Genomic DNA, 20621 nt, shown 5'->3' with positions numbered 1-20621 from the left:
TCTTGGTGTCTTGGCACCTTTAAAAGCGTTATCATCAGGGTAGCTCACAGAGCACACACTTCTCAGGTTTGAACGCATCCTCTCTCCAACCAAGTTCATGGTGAATTTGTTACTATGCGAAATTTGGGTTCAGGCACTATTTACAAACCGTAGCACTTCTTTCTGAATCTGTGTAGAATTGCCAGGACACTAAACCATCTCAGAAGGGAGGAATTTAAAAGGAGCTGATTGTGAAAATAATCTTAAATTATTTCAGAAATGCTGGGGTGGAGAGACAATGTACATGACACGAGTGAGAAAGTTTTAGTGCCTCTGTGTGGCCTGTAGACCGTTCAGCCCATGTGCTTCCATGCACTCTGTGGTTTTTTACCAGATGCCCAGGGAATATGTGCCTTTAAAGTAAAACGTTAGGGGCTTCCCTGGTGGCGCAGTGGTTGCGCGTCCGTCTGCCGATGCAGGGGAACCGGGTTCACGCCCCGGTCTGGGAGGATCCCACATGCCGCGGAGCGGCTGGGCCCGTGAGCCATGGCTGCCGAGCCTGCGCGTCCGGAGCCTATGCTCCCCAACGGGAGAGGCCACAACAGAGGGAGGCCCGCATACCATAAAGTAAAACGTTAAATGAACCCTAGTTGGCTGCCTCTGATTGCCTTTCTCATAAAGGGTAGTAGAAAGCATATAACCCTTGAAACAAAAAGCGTCATTCATTTCTCACAGGGAGAAGCATTTGGGACTTTTTTGCCTGTTTTAAAGACTCTGGAATTTATATAGATGAGTTTGTGCCTATATAGCTTACTATTATTTTTGCTCTATGTTGATTTATTTTGTAATATTGCTAAAAACTGCATCCTCCAGCTTCATATTTTCTAGATCACATCCTGTATGCCCTAACACATAGCAGCAATCATGGTTTTACGTCTCTAACATCGGAGCATCATTGCATAGTAACAGAAAGTTAACGATTTTTAAATTAAGTATAAATGAAAATTATTCAAAACTACAGTGTTTTCTTCTCCATCTTAGAGTAATAGAAGGACAAAGAGATAGTGTATTGGTTGAGAGGTTTTGGAGTCAGGCAAAGCTGATTTCTCATTGAGTCTCTACCATTTACTGTCCCCATTTCCTTATTTGTTAACTAGAGGTAATTGTTCCTACTTCATAGAGTTATTGTAAGGATGTATTGTAATATGGGTATCGTGCTTAGCACTGTCTTAGGATATAGGCCTAACTCAGCAACTGGTGGGCATCTTCATAATAGCAACAAACACGTTGTAGCACTGGATTTGTAAGCCTAGCAGTACTAAATAAGACTTTTCCCTTCATTTATGAATAGTACACTAAAGCAGAGATTGGGGCTCTTACATTTTATTACTCTATTTGTTGTTCAAGTGTTTAAAACTTAGTTAAACAGTAATTAGTCATTGTGTGGAAAACGCTTCTTAAATTTTATAACCTTGAGCCCAGACCCATGATGATCTTCCATATGGACAAAATTCCATCTTTAAATAACATCTTAAACTCTGCAAGAGAAGCAAGTCAGAGTAGTAACTTCTTATTTTGCTGATTCAGCAAAGGGGAATTAAGAAAAAATATTAAATGCCTCAAAGATTTCATGGAGTATTGCATTCTCTCCTTTGTCTATGCCAGCTAAGCCCCCTTACCGTTGAACAGTGGTACTTGACCTGCTTCAGAATGGCAGTACCAAGTACTGTGGCAGACAAACCCCAGTGTGGTTGGCCCTAGGAATATTTACATTGACCCATATTAACTACAGTGAAACATGTCCATATTTTAATCTCCTCTGGTAAGTTATAAATTCCTTGAGCACTTTTCTCTGAAAAAGTAATTGTGCCTGCCTTCAAGCAGTTTATAATCACCTAGTACTCAATTGAGACAAGTAAAACGTGGGAATTTTTAAGTTGAGGTACCACCATTAAAACTACATTATCATGTTTTCAGTATTTAATGGCTGAGCATTAAAGACTATTTGGAAAATAAGAAAAATGAGAAGTTTTCAATTGTCCCATTTCCTACCATCAAACAGCCCCTGCAAACATTCTGGTGAATTTCCTTCATTCATCATTTTGTGGATTTTTTTAAAACTTACTTTTTCACATACACGTTAATTTGATTATATAACCTTAATAAATATTTGAAATATGGACACTCTGTCGTGACTATACCAATTTACTAAAGCATTCCATTTTCCCTATAGTTTGATATTTAAATGGTTGCCAATTACTACTATGAGTAAACCTGCAATATTCATCATATTTTATAAAATTATTTTTGAATTTAGGACTATTTTCTTAGATAGGTTCCAAGAAATGAGTCAAAGGGTTTATACTCATGAGCAGTATATGAGTGAGTACCCATTTTCAAATATATTTGACAACTGTAGGTATTAACTTAAAAGAAAATATTGCTTCCTTGATAGGCAGATTGTTTCAAATTGCCTTTTTTAAGATTTTTTTTTTTAAATAAATTTATTTATTTATTTTTGGCTGCATTGGGTCTTTGTTGTTGCACGCAGGCTTCCTCTAGTTGCAGCGAGCCGGGGCTACTCTTCGTCGTGGTGCATGGGCTTCTCATTGCAGCGGCTTCTCTTGTTGCAGAGCACGGGCTCTAGGCGTGCGTGGGCTCGGTAGTTTTGGCTCATGGGCTCTAGAGGGCAGACTAAGTAGTTGTGGCGCACGGGCTTAGTTGCTCCGCGGCATGTGGGGTCTTCCCCGACCAGAGCTCGAACCATGTCTCCTACATTGGCAGGCGAATTCTTAACCACTGTGCCACCAGAGAAGCCCTCAAATTGCCTTTTTTAGATTAACTAAAATCCATTCTAGAGCTTGGCAAGGTTTAAATAAGTAAAATGAAACTATTTTGATGTATGATATGAAACGAAGAGCTTAATTTTTCCCTAATATATTGCTGTTTTTAATTTTCTGATTTCCACCTCTGTCTTTCAGTTTTACAGGAGATTCTAAACTTGCCTCAAGTATGCGCTATGTGGAAACACAATCAATGCAGATAGGAGCATCCTATATGATTCAGTTCAGCTTGGTGATGGGCTGTGGCCAGAAATACACTCCACACATGGACAACCAGGTGAAACTAGAGTATTCAACCAACCATGGCCTCACCTGGCACCTCGTACAAGAGGTAAGTATTTTTTCTAAAGTTTGTGATAGGTAGCCTTCACATTTTAACACAGGAAGCAAAGAATTGCAATTCTAAAAGTTTAGGTTTGGTTGAAAAGGAACAATGTTATTTGTAACAGAATTGACATCAAGTCAGCGGTGGATTACAAGGATGCCACATTCTGCATTATCAGATACTAAAGGGCAATTGAAAATTTTTAAAAATGGGAATAACTTCAGGACTAGATATACTGGGATGGTGTTTTCAACATTATTTTCTCTAGCTCTCTTTTTCTATAAATGTCTCTTTCTTTTTTCCCTATAGCATGTCTTCATCTGTTCTTTTCTAAGTCTTCAGTACTAGATATACTGGGATGGTGTTTTCAACATTATTTTCTCTAGCTCTCTTTTTCTATAAATGTCTCTTTCTTCTTTCCCTATAGGATGTCTTCATCTGTTCTTTTCTAAGTTTCTTCACCTGCAGGCAGATCATATTAAGAATATGGTATCTCTTGTTTTAAAAAATAAAAAAGAAATACATAATTCCAGTTTCTTGGAATAAAATGTACTTCTTTATATATACATACTGGTGATCTGATATTGCAATAAATGCATAAATACGTAGTGAATAGGATAATTTTACCAAATGCCAATGTTATGCTAATAGGCCAAAAAATGGATCCTAATCCATTTTCTGTTCTTCCATGTGAGAATTGGAAGACATTTAATTCCACTGTGGGATCTCATTTAAATTATTTCCCAAATATTTTAGCTTCACAGAAGGACAAATTATAGATTGCATTCATGTTACAAATGGTTAAGATTGTAACATTAGATTTCTCCAAGTTCTTTTTCACTTGCGTTGAGAAGAGTAAACATATTGCCCTGGAGGAAACAGAAGCTGAGTTGAACTTTTGCATGATTCTCTTTTAGGAATGCCTTCCAAGTATGCCGAGTTGTCAGGAATTTACATCAGCAAGTATTTACCATGCCAGTGAGTTCACACAGTGGAGAAGAGTCATAGTGCTTCTTCCGCAGAAAACTTGGTAAGAGGTGACATCTTCAGATATGGCTGTCACTTTAACTTTTCTATCTCTTTTAGCATGACGAATATGAAAAAGAATTAAGCACAAGGTGGCAAGATGCATTCTTTTTTTTCAGCATCCAAAGATCTTTCTTTTATACCTAGGATATTTGAAAAATAGAGCCAATGAAAGTTTGGCTTCCAAACTGTCCTGGCTTTTTCTCATCTCCCTTTTGCCTCAACTTTTCTGTTTATGGGAAAATTCAGTGAGCCAGTTCCTTTGGGTTTGACATGTAAAAGAGAAGGATACAGGAATCTAAAAACTCTTATGTCAAGACAGTTTGGATTGCAAGGCTGTTTTCTTAGTTCAAAGCCCTTCTTTTTCTTTTAAAAACTTAATATACACTCTTTTTCTCTATTCACATTCTTTCAGTAACAATGGAAATCATCCCCCAGGAAGGAGAAGCCTTCAGTAACTAGGGAGAAAGTTAAACATTTGATAATATGAAAGAGAAAAGCACATTTTCCCAAAATATTACATTGTTTCATGTTAGACTGATCACTCTGAGGCCTTTGTGAGGAATAGATTGTAGGATAAAGAGTGAAGACAGGGAGACCAGTGTCAGGGGGGAGGGGGGAGGTCCAGGCATTAGATGTTTAGGTGGCTTGGAGTATGTTAGTAACAACATGGAAAGAGACATCTTTTGTGAAATGTATTTTAATCAAATAGGGCTTGTTGATGGACCAGATGGGGGCTGAGGTAGAAATGGAAGAATCAAAAGCAGTTTCTAAAGTCTGGGCCTGGGAACATTGTTGGATGGTAATACCACTGACTGAGATGGGAGGGATTGGAGGAGTGGATTTAGGGCAGAGAATTCAGAGACATAGTGCTTCTTAGGTTTTGTAATGTGAAGTTTGAGATACTTATCTACTCAAGCAGAAATGTCAAGAAGCCAATTGGACTTATGAATCTGGAGCTCAGAAAAGAGGTTTGGGTTGAAAAGTTAAATACTATGAGTCCTATTTAAACCCTGGTATAGGACCAGTTTGCCCAGGAAAGAACCTTTGACTAGAAATTAGAAGGGCTGAGTTCTCAGTATATCTCTACTGATTACATGCTTTAGCCATTCACAACCTCTTCAAACGTGACTCCTTATGTGTATGATGAAGAGGTTGAACTAGACAATCTTCAAAGGTCCCTGGCAGTTCTGGAATTCTAAGATTCTGTGATGTGTGGAGCAGAAAAAGCATAAAAGAGACAAAAATTATATTTTTCTGTGGTATCTGCCTTCCAAGACCCCTTTTGTAAAGAAAATTACTAAATCAACCCTTCTCAGACTATTTTATGTAAGTTAGGCTGTACAAAAAAACAATTGGTTAGATAACTACCTAGAATTATTATTATACCTCCTTTAGTTGAAGATTGAATTACTACATTATAGAAGAATGCCTCCTTGATTATTTTTACGGATTCATCATTATGTCAGTTGGAACAAAATGCCTGAAATTTCATTTCCACAGATTTTTTTATATACAACTGTGAGCCATTTCCTGGATACTCTATTAATGCTTTGTATAACAAGTTGCTACTTTTTCTAACATCCTACTTTTTTATATCTACTGCTGGGAATATAATCAAGATTTTTATTTAATTTCAATGATATTCCAAGCATATCTATCAAGATTATAAAAAGCGACACATCAAACAATTGAAATACTGGTCATACTTGGTGCAAAGCTACTGAGCTTCTTTTATTTAATTTGCCCCCATTATTTTGCCATTAAGTATATTACCCTCATTATTTAAAAAACACTGATTTTTATTCATTGACATGTGGGGTACAATTTCAAAATTTTGATGACAAGATAATACTGATAGTGTATTTTAGAGATGTTCTTTTGTTCCCAAAAATGTTTTAAATTATTATTCTTAATTAATATAGTTTAGGCAATATCCAAAAAGTATCGTCCTTTATCGAAAAGGCCTTTGCAGGTTTTTTTACACTGAGATTGTATGTAGCATTATTATTTTCTTAGCTTAAAAGATAGTACCACTGGGTTGAAAGTTTTAGTATAGTAAGAAAAGGTCCGGTTCTTGTCAATGTTTATTCAGCACTTGAGAGGAAATATATTGATCCTTAAACTCTTTAGTTTTAACACAGAACCTGTCATGTTGTAGGGGTGCTCATTAAATGTTGGGAAATTAAATAAATTTCAATTCACTGTGCCTTGATGAACTAAAGAGATGTTTTATTACAAACCATCTTTTTTTACAAACTGAAAAAAAAATCTACTAGATCATTTCTCTGACAATTTGCCTTTAAGTACATTTAGGTAAATAATTGAATTCTGCTTTTCCAAATTTCCTTCAAAGCCCTGGGTAAAGAAAGTAAAAATATTTCTTAAAAACAAACCACCCGATAAGATATTTATTTTAACATTTCTACTGACTAATACATAAGCTAAACATTATTGCTATAGTATTTCAAAAAAATAGTGTTCAACTGGTTATTATCAGTGTTTTTAGATCTGTAATGCTTTAAAGCTCTGCTATAAAGTACATTTATTCTCTTTGGCATTCTTGATAACTTTATTATATGCATTTCAAGCTTTTGCAAATTGCATGTTTTTCCCAAGCATTAGGGCAAGGAAGTACAGTTTAGTGTGAAGCAATATTCCTTTTGATGAATCTTTCTTCTGCTGTTTTGATTGTCAAGCGTATGCAGCTATAAATTGAACGTAGACAAGCAAATGTGGTCTGCACTGTCAAAGATCTGTTAACTTTAGAAGATAATGCTAGATAGGACAACTTAGAGTGGAATATTGAATATGTATACACCTGCTCAAAGGAATTATTTTGTATACGAACTGAACATTTGTTACCCAGTGAAAATTAATTTTGTTTTTGTGAGAGACATTTACATAAGAACAGGGCCTAATGAGACCCAAACAGCTGTCAGTTGCTGACTTCATGAACAAATCAACACCTAATGACTGAATGAGTTTCAGGATATTTGGGTAAATGTAATTACAGTCACTCTGAAGGTAGAAAATACAATTTAACCAGGCTTCATTTACCTAGATTCCTCAGTTACCTAACTATCGAGAGATGACTCAATGGTATTTTATTTCAGTCTAGAAGTTTATAAGAGGAAAAAAATCAAATAAAAGACTGTCAAGTTTTGTTGCCTTTGAGAATCCATAGTTTGAATTTTAAATATAGGTCAACTTCATTTCATGATCCACACAGCAGTAGTGCTATTTCCAGACTCAATCCAAAGTACACAAGATTTTCCTCCTAAGAATACTTAGTTTTGAGAGAGAGACAGAGGCAGGGAGAAAGAGGAAGGGAGAGAGAGAAAGAGAAAATTGGCAAATTAAATATTTGTATTGAGGGTGATATTTAGCAGTGATGCAGCTGCAAATCAGTGAGATCACACCTTGTGTTCTCACATGTGACCAGCTGGAGATTGCTCACACAACTAATTTTTTTTTTCTCACTAAAAACGAAGCCAGTATTCAACCTCTTTTGCTTTCTTTTCTGTTAATTAATATCAGCACGTGAAACTGTGGATTGTCACTTTAAATGGAATAATTCACTTTTTAAGCTTTTTATCTTAAGGAAATATCTTTTCAAGAGTTCATAGGTACATGTAAGGATTAATTTACTTATAAAAAGAATTTGGAGAGTGTTTACATGTGACTGTTTAGAAGCATAAATAAACTGAGAAATCTAGGTCAGGTTCTGAAACCCTCCAACCCCATTTTAATGTTTGAAACATCAAAACTTCAAAATAATGTGTGCCATGGGTTTCATGTAAGCATGTGACTCTAAAGAAAATAAACTATCACCTCGGTCAACAAACCACCAGAGCAATCATTAAATTTTTGAGCTGGAAGGGATCTTAGAAATCAGATTGCCCAATCTATTTATTTGAGAGGTGAGGAACTAGAAGCCCCTGAAGGCTTAAATTTCCCACTAAAGATCACACAGCTGATAAATTGCAGAGCCAGGGTCCTGGGGGACGGGTTGCCTGACTCCTAGCACTTTCTTCACACTGTTACCTACAGAAGTCAGAAACAGACTGCCCTTTCCTGGCCTTGTCCATCTACTCATCGGCTCATTTTTTAGCAGACAATTTTTGTACACTTACTTTATTCTGTTCCTGTGCAAACTACTGAGACAAAAACATATCCCTGTCCCCAAAGGAGTTCACAGTGTAGATACCTGTGACCCTAGACTTGACTCGGATTGTAATCAATCTTAAAAGAAATATACTCTGTGCTTTGTGACCACCGAGAGGGGTGGGATAGGGAGGATGGGAGGGAGGGAGACGCAAGAGGGAAGAGATATGGGAACATATGTATATGTATAACTGATTCACTTTGTTGTAAAGGAGAAACTAACACAAGAAAGAAATATAGTCATCTCTCCTTTAAATGACAGTGGTGCATGCGTCTTAATTTATTTGTTTTCTGTGGGGCTCTAAGATAATGTACCTACTTTTATAGTAGGCTTTTCTATAAAACATTTCTTAATGGGACTGTGAAAATTGTGATGGCTGTTAGATTACAAATATAAACTATTACCATAGAAGAGGTGCATCTGTCTCATTGTATGTACCATGAAGAGCACTGATATCCTGCTAACCTGTGTCTACTGGATGCACCTCAGTGAATCATGGAATCATCCTACTAGGAATAAAAATGCAACCTATCAGCCACAGATAGTTAGTAAAATAAACAGTAAAGGCTTAGTCTGGATTTTAACAGCCTGGTATGTACTTAGGGAGTATTCAATATGTGGGTAATTGATGCAGTAGACTTTAATGGATCATTCAGAGCCATTAAGATCAAGTGTATCTGTAGATAGTGTACTTGGGGAGGGTTTAATTAATGGAACTGAGCGTGCACGTTAATTCTGCAAATTCTTTTTGTTTTCTTTTTTTTTTTGCGCTTTGACCAGAAAGAACTAATCATGGATCCCTGAAAGTTCCTAGAGGTGAAAAGTATATGTGATTTTAAAAGAATTTTTTTATGGTAGTCAGTGAATGAAAACCTTCTTGGCATTGCTCTCAAAACATCCTCTTCTTTAGACTTTATATGTAGTTTAGATGAATCAGGGTCCCAAGTGTTTCTCTATGTGTAATGGACTGTTTAAGTTTTTATCTCCACTTAACATCAGCTTGTCGGTGAAACCCAAGCAAGTTAATGTTTCAGAAATAAGAAGCAGGATTTAGCACCCAGATGTTCTTACTTGTAAAATAGTACATTGTAGCCCATCCCCTCAACCTCAAAACAATACCTCCAAACAAAACTTTTGTTTTATATTGAGAGCTAACTGGAAGTCTTCCAATAACTACTGATACGTTTATTTTAAGAAACTGCATTACTCTAAGTTAACCACTGCGCATTTTCATCTGTGAAAGAGACAGTTTCTTATAAATTTTTATTTTTAAAAAATATCGTCTTACTTCCTTTCTTTTCCGAGCATCAAATCCCTGTGCAACAACAACAAAAATCTGATACTGTGTTTTTCTTTAAAATACAAATTAATTAACTAAATTTAGTCTCAAATAAATTAAGATTGAGGTATATACAAAATAGGCTTTCCTTCATGGTGGATGATTAGCAGCTAAATTCAAGTTCCAGAGAGTTCGTTCTCTGAAGGATTTTGAGCTCCGACGTTCTTTGTCTATACGATCCCATGTCAGTTAAAATACTGTTTTTTTACTGTGCCTTGTTTCTAGGTCCAGCGCCACCCGCTTCCGCTGGAGTCAGAGCTATTACACAGCCCAAGATGAGTGGGCGTTAGACAGCATTTACATTGGGCAGCAGTGCCCAAACATGTGCAGTGGGCACGGCTCCTGCGACCATGGCGTGTGCAGGTACGTGCGTTAGGAGGCCTGGTTGACTCTGCTTTTCCGGATGTGTGTTTATAGCCATACCACAGCAGCTGTCATCAGTTATAGGGATCACCTGATAAATAATGAGATCGCCAAAGGAAAATGATCCTCCTTTCTGTCTTTATTTTAGATGTAAAAGATATTGTTGCATTTCAATAAGTATAAAGCCATAGATTGTAAACCTTAAAATGTAACCTCCTGGGTTTAAATTTCAGAGTTTATCAATTAACCCCAAAATCCTCTTTGTTAGTTAACAGAGCCTTGCTATTGCTTCCCCCTTCCTTCCCCTGATAGTCTTAAAGCCCTAGTCAAACAGCTGCTACACGCTTTCCTACAGCACTTCGCCAGAAGCTCAAGGTTGTGTACAGTGGGAGATGGTGATTATCGCTAATGAGGATGAGATAGGAACACACTTGAATACTTAAAGACTCTAAAAGAGACATAATCTAATCAGAAAGAGGAACTATAAAACAAGGCCACAATTAAATGTTGGGTGAGCAGACAAACATTTATATGTGACCTTTTAAGCCTACGGGAAGATCTCACAATCCTTCCCCTCCCCCATCACACGTGTGTGCACACACGCCTGTAATCCTTCTTCATTACTACTTGATGCCTCATCTTTACTGTTACAGCACTATTTGTTTTCAGAACGGATTCTATCCCTTTTCTCCCCCTTGTGAAAAACTGAAGGTTGCTACCACCATATTCAAAGATTACACTGTAGAGAAAAGTCTAGTATGGATGTTAATACCCGAACAAACGTGAGATATAGGAAATGTTGCAGGTCAGATGGCTGTGGCATTCACACAGGAGTCCATCACTTGTTCACTCTGCCCTCCTCTCTCATAGGTGTGACCAGGGATACCAAGGCACTGAGTGCCACCCAGAAGCTGCCCTTCCTTCCACGATCATGTCGGACTTTGAGAACCCAAATGCTTGGGAGTCTGACTGGCAAGAAGTTATTGGGGGAGAAATTGTAAAACCAGAAGAAGGGTGTGGAGTCATCTCTTCTGGATCATCTCTGTATTTCAGCAAGGTAGGACTAAGAGCCGAGGGTAAGTGATCAGGACAGTGGCTATTTCAATATGTGACTGATGTTGGAGCCGTCTGAACTCAGAAGGTACAAATATGACGCAGTTTTATTTTTCCCTACATTCCCTGCTTTTGACTGGACTTTGTCAAATTTCTATGCCTTAACTCCATTTGGGAAACGCATCATTTTATGCTTGTCTTTGCTTACTACAAATACAGATAGGCCAGTTTAAAATTCCTTCCCTTCTTGGACCTGATTTAAAGCTCATTGCTTTCCTTTCCTCCAGTGCCAGTCAGGCTTGTGTCTTGGGGGGCTTTGAGTGGGGCAAGGTCTTGGCCCCTTCTCATACCAGGCTTTGGAGGGTGTGTGAGCACGCGGGCCTGGGGGTGAGGACGTGAGTGGTGGTGGAGGTAGTGGAGCTTAGAAGTTAACAGCAGCAACTCTGGAGCCAGACTGCCTGTTTCAGTCTGATTCTGCCACTTCCTAGCTGTGTGACTTGGAACAAATACCTTAACCTCTCTGTGACTTGGCTTCCTCATTTGTAAAAGAGTATCTACCTCATTAGGGTTATTATGCAGGTTAAATGAGTTAGTACTTGTAAATCATGTAGAACAGTACCTATCATGTAGAAAACATTTCTAGAAATGTTTATTAAATTCGTCAATCCATTAATCCCAAGAAGATAATTGGAGGAAGGAAGAATAAAGGTGAGGGTAGGGGTGTGCAAAGCCATTCCTAGGGTACTGACCAGCTCTACATCAAGAGCAGACATCTCGGGTCCTATTTCAGCTCAGTTTGGTGGCTGCTGGTAGCATCGGCTAATGTGGGACCATCCTAGTCAACTTGGGCTACTATAACAAAATACCATAGAGTGGGTGGCTTCAATAGCAAACGTTTTTTTCTCACAGTTCTGAAAGCTGGAGAGTCCAAGATCAAGGCACTAGCAGATCCAATGTCTAGTGAGGGCCTGCTTCCACATTTGCAGGACGGCCGTCTTTGCATTGTATCCTCACATGGTGGAGAGAGAGAGAGCAGAGAGGGAGAAAGCAGGCCTTCTCCTGTCTCTTCTTATAAGGGCACTAGTCCCATCATGAGGACTCCACCTTCATAATTTAATTACCTGCCAAAGGCCCCACCTCCTAATACCATCCCTTTAAGGGTTAGCCTTTCAACATATGAATTTGGGGGCACCCCATAACAGGGACTCTGAGTAGAAGGTTTTCTTGCAGGGTTCAGCTTTCCCAGTGGAAGCAGACAGATCAGTACATACCAACTAGGGATTGAGGTGCCAGCCAGAATCCCTAAGTCTGATTCTCTTGGAACACTCCTAACCCATGTTGCTTGGTGAGGGATGCGGCTGAGAGAACCACCTTCCTCTCCTCCCTTGCTACAGTCCAGACAGGACATTCTTTTCTTCCTGCCTCCTCCAATTCATCTCTTCATATAGTTTTCGAAAGGACTGCAGAGGGGAGCAGGTCCAGCTCTCCAACCTGAGCAATGTGTTCAACCCTAATTATCGGCAGCTCTCTTTAGAATGTGGGGTGACCAGCACCACTTCTTTCCAGCAGGGACTATAGCCACCAGTTCTAGGACAACTGAAAATGTCCCATTCCACGTCACATAGCAAGTACACAAAGGTGGGTGATATACCATAGGGCTGATGTGTTGCAGAATCTGTTTGGGTAGAAATCCAAAACAAGTTAATGTATGCAAATGCAAAAATAGGTACAGCTTTTGTTTTGAGGCAGGTGCAGAACAAAGAATCAGATAGAAAATGTAAACAAGATAGAAAATGTAAACAAGAAAATGTAAATAACAAAGTAAACAAGATGGAAAATGACAGAAAATCAGGGATGGATTCCATTTAATGATATTTCTTATCCATTGACATCTAAGATCCCCATGTCATTATTCTTAGAGATAATAGTCAATAAGTGACCAATATTCATTGCATAGATCTGGGTACACTGTATAATCGTGCAGAAATGAAAAGATTGTGTCTCCCATAACCATCAATTTTAAAACAAGATTATGAATCCTTAACCAATATTTACCCAAACACCCCAGTAAACATGTGTGCATACACACAGATATTTTAAACATATAAAGGTTACATATCAATATTTCTAACACTTAATTCAAGATTATGTCTGGAGTCAAGCTACCTGGCTTTATACCTGGGCTCCAAAACTAATTAATTGGTTCACCTTGCAGAATTATAACATCTTTCTGTGTCACAGTTTTCTCAACTGTAAAGTAGGATGTTGGGAGTGAGTTAATGCAGGTAAAGAATAAAGGATAGTGTTGGGCATATAGAAATAGCCTTACAAGTGTTAGCTATCATAATTACATTTTATGAAAATAAATTTCAAACTGGTGTCATTGAATATTTCCATATGTACGCCCTGCCACTAACAAAATCAGCATTTCAAAAATAAAATCATTCTCTTCCTCTCCAAACCAGCTTTCTCCCTAAATTTTTGTCAAAATATCTAAGGATCATATTTTTACTTTTTTCTCTTGTATCAGATCTGTTTTGAATTCTAAGTGAAGGAAACTAGCTTAAGCAAAAAAGAAGGAAATTTGGTTCTTGTAATCAAAACAGGGAGGAGGGCTTAGATGAAACTTGACTCAGAGATACATGGAGCTGGAAACTCAAATGCCCGCAGAGCTCTCTCCTTAAGAGGAGACTATTTTCAGGTCAGCTGTCATTGTGAGAGTGAAACCATGGCCACATAAGCAACTCCATAGGAAAATGTGGAAAAGGTTTCTGATTGGCCAGTCACGTGTCCGGGGAATGGCGTAATATAATTGGCATGGCCAGAGTTATGTACTCACTCCTTTGGCAGAGAGGTGGGATACATAGTTTGGCACCTGCCACCAGCCAGCATAATTGAAGTAAAGAAGGGGTAATAACCCAAAGGAAGGGTTCCTTAGACCTTTGCAAACCACCCTAGATTAATTTCTCTAAAAACATGCTTCTATCCTGTCACTCTTCCATCACCAGTGTTCAGGATAGTCTCCAATACTGCTGCCCTAATTACAGAACTTATTTTCTTTTTCCAAACATGAGTCCTCTGCTCCAAACAGGAAGCTCTCCTCATCATCCCAGATTTTGCCAATTTCCCTCTTTGCTTAGCCTCCACTGCTTTCCTTTATGCCTTCCACGGCCTCTCACATCCATATAAACCTTGCAGTGTTTTGCCCAAATCCTGATGCTTCTGACATCGAAACCTTGGCCTCTGTATACTGGTGCCAAATCGAATCTCAGAGACAGAATTTTGGGTAAAGTAGAAAAGAATAGCTTTATTGCTTTGTCAGGCAAAGGGGGACACAGTGAGCTCCTGCCCTGAAAAACTGTTTCCCACCCCAGGAGGATTTGGTGAGGAGTTTTATAGCAATAGTTCAAGGGTGGGGTTGCTGATAAGATTAGGGTATGTGCAGGGCCTGCACTCTTTTAATTTCATCTCAGGTGATCTCTTGATAGGCTTCTCTGGTTCCTTTAATCTGGCCTCAGATGGTCTTCTCTGGTATGAAGAATGCTGACATTTGCCACTTGTTGGGTTTTAGTTCTATAAAGAGCTCAAAAGATATTGTTAATGTGTATCCCTTGAGGGAGAACCACAACCCTGCCCCAAGGCTGCATTATTGTTTCTTGGCTGTTCCTCCCTTGTCTCTGCATACCCTCCCTTCCCTGACTGACAACTGTTTGAATCTGCCCTTTGGGACTCAGGGAAGGTCCTAGAGGCTGGAGACTATTCCCTACAAACAAGGAGTGGGGGACACGGAAAGGCTTTTGTGCCCAGAAGCCCCACAGGGTCCTGCTCGGTTTCACTTCCATGGGGCTTTCTGGGACTAGGGCAGAGTACACTGATCTTTCCTTTCTTTGACTGTCCTTCTCATTGTGTTCCCTACATATATAGATCTTATTTTTATTTTATTCTCACAGTACCCAGCAAAATGCAGTCTTACTGACTGAGCCAAACTTCTAGATAAGATGTTCAACTCAGAAATGCATGCCTTGCAGTTATGCATTTACATATCAATAAATACCCTTGAGACTGAATAGATTGGAGCATTGATAATTAATCATATGACCAAATGGGATTTAACAAGGGATAGAACTTGGTCTGCAGCCCTAAGTTGTCATTACTCTCCCTGCACGTATCTGTGAACTCTCCTTTCAAGTTTGTTTTTATAACATGTGGTATTAAGCTTGGTATAACTGGCAACCAGTAATTATTTGTTGAAAGAAATCAATGAATGGATGCAAGAAAATTGGAAAACAACAGAAAGTTATAAAGAAATGGTTATTTTCAAATAAATATAGTAGACTTTTTTTCTACTGGCATTTTGAGTAAAGAAGATTTTAATGGAAGTCAAAAGGTAAAGTTTTTATAAAGCATTTTAGAGGTTTTGTTATAAAGGCTCTAGACTCTGTAGGCATTACCTTTAAATTCTGTATTATTTTATCTAAACACTGAAGACATTTTAACCTAGAATGTTGGGGGAAATTGGAGGGTGTTTTCCACACTCTAGGAATGAGGAGGTCCTTAATCTATGACTCCAACACACGTATATGCATATTAGACGTTTATATATATCTACACACACATAAATACATTGATCATAGTATAGTAGAAAAACTGCAAGCCGTGTGTTAACATCTGATTCTAAATTCTGACAAAATAGTTTGCCCTGAGCCATTTCCTTTTTCTCTCTTTTCCCCCTTTAAAACAATGTTCAGCATTTCAGGTCACCAAACAAAAGAAAATGACTTGTACTACTCTCTAGGAAAAAACATCTTCAGTGCCAAACCAAGCATTTGTATGATATTTTTCACCATTTTAAAAAATCCCACAAAACACTCTCAAAATCTCTATAGAGCAACACCATAGTCTCCTGGAAAAACAACACTGTCCTGTGAATTTCACAATTGACCAATCTTTCCAACCATTTAATTGTGATAACTGGATTTTTATCATTCTCCTCACCTTAGATCTTTATCCTTCTGGCTCTTTTCCACATGCCAGGGTTTTCATAGAAGTTTGCTGGGTGGGAATTAACCAGCTAGGTTCTTCTCAAATTCATTCTTCCTGTACTGATCCTGAGGCACGAAAATTCTAGGTCAGATTATAATAATCTCTGAGGTGTTTCCACTTAACACTATTTCAGATCAACAGCAAGAAAAATGAAAAGCACATCTAACACGTTGAAAATGCATATTTTAAGATTTCTTCTCACACATACATAAAATTGAGAGTTCCAAAAAATGAGTTTCTGTCTCAGGATTAACCTCAGTTCTCTTTTTGCTGGCACCCTTGTCTATTTTGGAATCTCTTAATTGGCTTTAGATTTATCAGTAACAGTGTACTCCTATAATTATCCCCAAGTATTTCCCTTGTGACTTCTAATAACTGAAACCCTTTCTTAATTAACTTAGTGGATTAGAATAGGGTTTAAATTATAAGTGTGAGGGGTGCTTTTCTCTATACTGTGTATTCTGTCTCAGGTTTTCTTCCCAAATTTTAATTGAACTCCTCGGAAACTCTCTAAGACCACTCAGTGCAGTCAATGGATTAGCTTTGGCAGAATCAGTTTGGGTGAAAGAATCTTATCAGCAAACTTTTTTTCAATCCTGTTAGCATGAAACCATTTACAGACAACAGAAATGATGACAAACCTTGTCAATTTGTATCTAATACCTCACAACAAAACTGTGACAGGCAGGGGATGCACTAACCCAAAGAAGCAAGTTGCTGGATTTGAGGAAGTTTTTAACATTTTTAAGACACAAAGAGACCATTTAATGGTTGCAAAAACTTATTTAATGATCCCTCCCACCCTCTCTATTTCCAAGAAATAGACTGGGGCTTCCCTGGTGGCGCAGTGGTTGAGAGTCTGCCTGCCGATGCAGGGGACACGGGTTCATGTCCCGGTCCGGGAAGATCCCACATGCCGCGGAGCGGCTGGGCCCGTGAGCCATGGCCGCTGAGCCTGCCCGTCCGGAGCCTGTGCTCCGCAACGGGAGAGGCCACAGCAGTGAGAGGCCCGCGTACCGGAAAAAAAAAAAAAAAAGAAATAGACTGACTGGGAGCCCGAGAGACTTCAGTACTCTCTTTTTGTCAAGAAGTTTCTGTCTTGCCTGTTTTACCTCAATTCCCAGAGAGGAGGAGGACAGGGGCATATCTATTGAGAGATTGTCCCCTCAGGAAGAGATGCCGTGTGCTAGGCAAGTTATGTAACATATTATTCATCTAATTGTCACAAGACCCTGTAAGGAAGGTAATATTACCCATGTTATAACTTTGAGGAAAATAAAAGCTCAGAAAGGTCACACAGCTAGTGAACAGCATGAATCATGGGCTGAGATTCAAACCCAGCTCCAACTGATTTCAAAGTATGTATGTGGTCTTTCTTCTCCATGACTCTGCCTGGAGTAGATTTCCAAAGCGAATGCTGGGAGTGTTTTAATTAAAATGAATTTTGCTTTATTATTAAAGACTTTTGAGTACCCTTTAGTGGAATTAGCAGTTCTCAAGGGTCTCATAACCGAATCTGGGAGTCAGTGATGTAGAGACTAATAGAATGGATCCAGGAGCAGTTAAATGGCATAACCTGCTCTTCTCAGCAATAAATGAGAATAAGATCATTTCCACATAGTGCTAGGATGCTCATATGAATTTGAAACGGAAACAACTAATTGTGCCCAGATAATTGAATCTGTGATCTTTCTGTTCTTCCGAAAGGCTGGAAAAAGACGGTTGGTGAGCTGGGATCTGGATACTTCCTGGGTGGACTTTGTCCAGTTCTACATGCAGATCGGTGGAGAGAGTGCTGCGTGCAACAAGCCCGACAGCAGAGAGGAGGGCATCCTCCTCCAGTACAGCAACAATGGGGGCATCCAGTGGCACCTGCTGGCAGAAATGTACTTCTCAGACTTCAGCAAACCCAGGTAGCCAGCCCCAATCTCCTTCCAGTGCGATAATAATAATTATCTCCTTGATTATTATTAAGCCTTACCATACTAATGTCCCTGTTTTGCATTTTACAACTGAACCTTATTTTATTGGAAAAAAATTATTGAAAAATATGTAGATCCAATTCTTACAAATTAAATATATTTTAGATATAATACTTACAATAGAGCTATTTTGTAGATTGAAGGTTCATAAGTTCGTTGTTTTAAAACATTGAGTTATTTCAAGGTGACATAACTCTCCATAATATAACACAATTAGTTATGCAGACAGACCAACCAAAAGCATTTCTTCTAAGGCACACAGCGGGAGAGGTGGAAACCAGAGAAGAGGCAACTAGGTCTAACAGGAGTCATAACATCCAGGGAGAGAGTCAGGGATGGTGGGTGGGAGATGGAGCCTGGTGAGGTTCCCCCCATACAGTAGAAGGGGAATTGATAATGGGGCCAAACTGGTTTAAACAACAGTTTGAAACTATTCAAATTATTTTTTCCAAGTAATAACATTGTCAATCTGGAAATTACTGAGAATTCAGTAAAGCAACTAGAGTACTATATAGACAAACAAAAATTCACTAGCTTTTTCAAATTCCAGAGATATTCCATTTTTATTTAAGGGAGTTTTTCTTTAGGGGCTAACTATTTCATCACATTCTCAAAGAATTCTATGACACTAAAATGGTTAAGAAATTCTGAGTTGGAAGATATCAGAAGAAGACCCCATGATGGCAAATACATAAATAAATATAAGTTTAAGAAACAATACTGAGAATCTCTGTAAAGGAAATGATAAAACTTCAAAACTTCCTTCAGAGATATAAAAGAAAACAAATAAATGGAAAATAATACAGCATCCCTGGATAGGAAAACTGAACATTGTGATATGAAGAAATCTCTTAATTTACATTTAATGCTATTCCAATCAAAATCTTAGTGGTATTTTTTGGGGGGGAGCTTTACATCTGGAAATACAAACTGGCAAAAATAGTTTAAACTTTTGACAAAATATAGAGAAATGCCCTGCACAATATTAAAACATATTGTATAAGCTACAGTATTAAAGTGGAATGATACCGGTGCATGGATAGAACAATCAAACCAAACAGATGACCCAGAAATTGACTCAGATATCTGTACAAACTTATATATGAAAAAAAGACACATCAACTATCAATGATAAAGAAATGGTTATTCAATCAAATGGTGTTAGAAAAAATTGGGTAGGCTCTTGGGGAAAAATATCTATTTAGATTATCACCTTACATCAGCAAAAACTGTTAAAGACTGGTTAAAGATTTAAACACTTAGGTTGCTGTCTGATCTTGGAAAAAGACCTGAACTTTCTAAACATAAGTTCAACGCAAGAATTAACAAAGAAAGAGGACTGCTTACACAGAAATGTACTACATACAGATGTAAAACTACATACACATGTAACACATACATTTCAAAGAAAACAGGGAAAAAAATGAAAAGAAGGAAAGCAAACTGAAAAAATATATGCAACAAATATGAGAAATAGAGGATCAGTGTTCCTGTAAAGAGCTTATACAAATTATCAAGAAAAACACTAAGATCCCAATAGAAAAATGGATAAAAGGAATGAGTAGATGTTACACAACAGGGAAGACATATGTTTAATAAAATATGATTAATATCCAACCTCTGTTGCAATAAAAAAAAATACCATTTTTCAACAGTCAAATGGTCATTTTTTAATGATAACACCAAGTGCTCTCTCCACATGGAGCCTCAAGACAGGCACTCTCAGGTCATCCTGCAAACCACCATGACCCTCCCAGAAAGGAATCTGGAAAAATCCAGAGCCTTAAACATGACCAGTTTATTTGACCTGGTAATTCCATTTCTAAGAATCTTCCCTAAATAAATAAACTGAGGTATACATAAAGATTTTTCATCACAGAATTATTTATAATAAGGAAAAGTGAAATAAATACTAGCATGTCTGTGTGATGAAAAATTATATAAACGGTAAAATGATCTTAAGAACTTATTTTACTGACATGAGAATGTGCTTATGATATAATGTTAAGTTTTAAACTGTAAGACACCGAATTATACATATATCTCACCTATGTAAAAGATTACGTGCTTTAATGATATACATCAAATTGTTAACAGAGGCCAACCCCATGTGGTAGCTTATGGGTGATTTATGTTTCATTTTTAATGCTTATTTATGTTTTCCCCCAATAAGTAAGAACTGCCTTGAAAAAAATTTTAATGCTATTTTAATGCAATAACATATAAAGGAACAGCTTTTTCTAAGGGTTTCTTTAAAATATTATGGCCATTATCATAGTAGTCAAAAGACATTGTTCAATGAATCAAACTCAGCTGAAATATTTGCCTCCAAAAGATACAATTCCAAATGGAAAAACCAGGATCAGGACTAAACTTGCTTACAACTTTAAACCTCTTGTCTGATCTGTCTAAACTTAGAAACTTTACAAAAATACCAAGAGATCAAACAAAACATAACTTTCTCATGTTGCTACTCTTGTTATTTTAACAGCTGCTAAGA

The 20621-nt window shown here is 37.9% G+C and overlaps 1 protein-coding gene across 2 annotated transcripts in view; it reads left to right on the top strand.

Annotated features, from left to right (window-relative positions):
- The window catches only part of RELN (reelin), a 538742-nt gene that overhangs the window by 408742 nt on the left and 109379 nt on the right, over positions 1-20621 (top strand). For both annotated transcript variants that reach the window (XM_024115956.1, XM_024115957.2), the window contains exons 21-25: positions 2961-3153; positions 4065-4177; positions 9906-10043; positions 10914-11100; positions 17847-18052. In XM_024115956.1, coding sequence (XP_023971724.1) covers positions 2961-3153; positions 4065-4177; positions 9906-10043; positions 10914-11100; positions 17847-18052 — 837 coding nt within the window. The remainder of the gene's footprint in view (positions 1-2960; positions 3154-4064; positions 4178-9905; positions 10044-10913; positions 11101-17846; positions 18053-20621) is intronic.

This window comes from Physeter macrocephalus, chromosome 5, assembly GCF_002837175.3.
Source record: "Physeter macrocephalus isolate SW-GA chromosome 5, ASM283717v5, whole genome shotgun sequence".
In the NCBI taxonomy this organism is placed as follows: Eukaryota; Metazoa; Chordata; class Mammalia; order Artiodactyla; family Physeteridae; genus Physeter; species Physeter macrocephalus.
The sequence above is the reverse complement of the archived record's forward strand: the minus strand, read 5'-3'. Positions and strand labels throughout refer to the sequence as shown.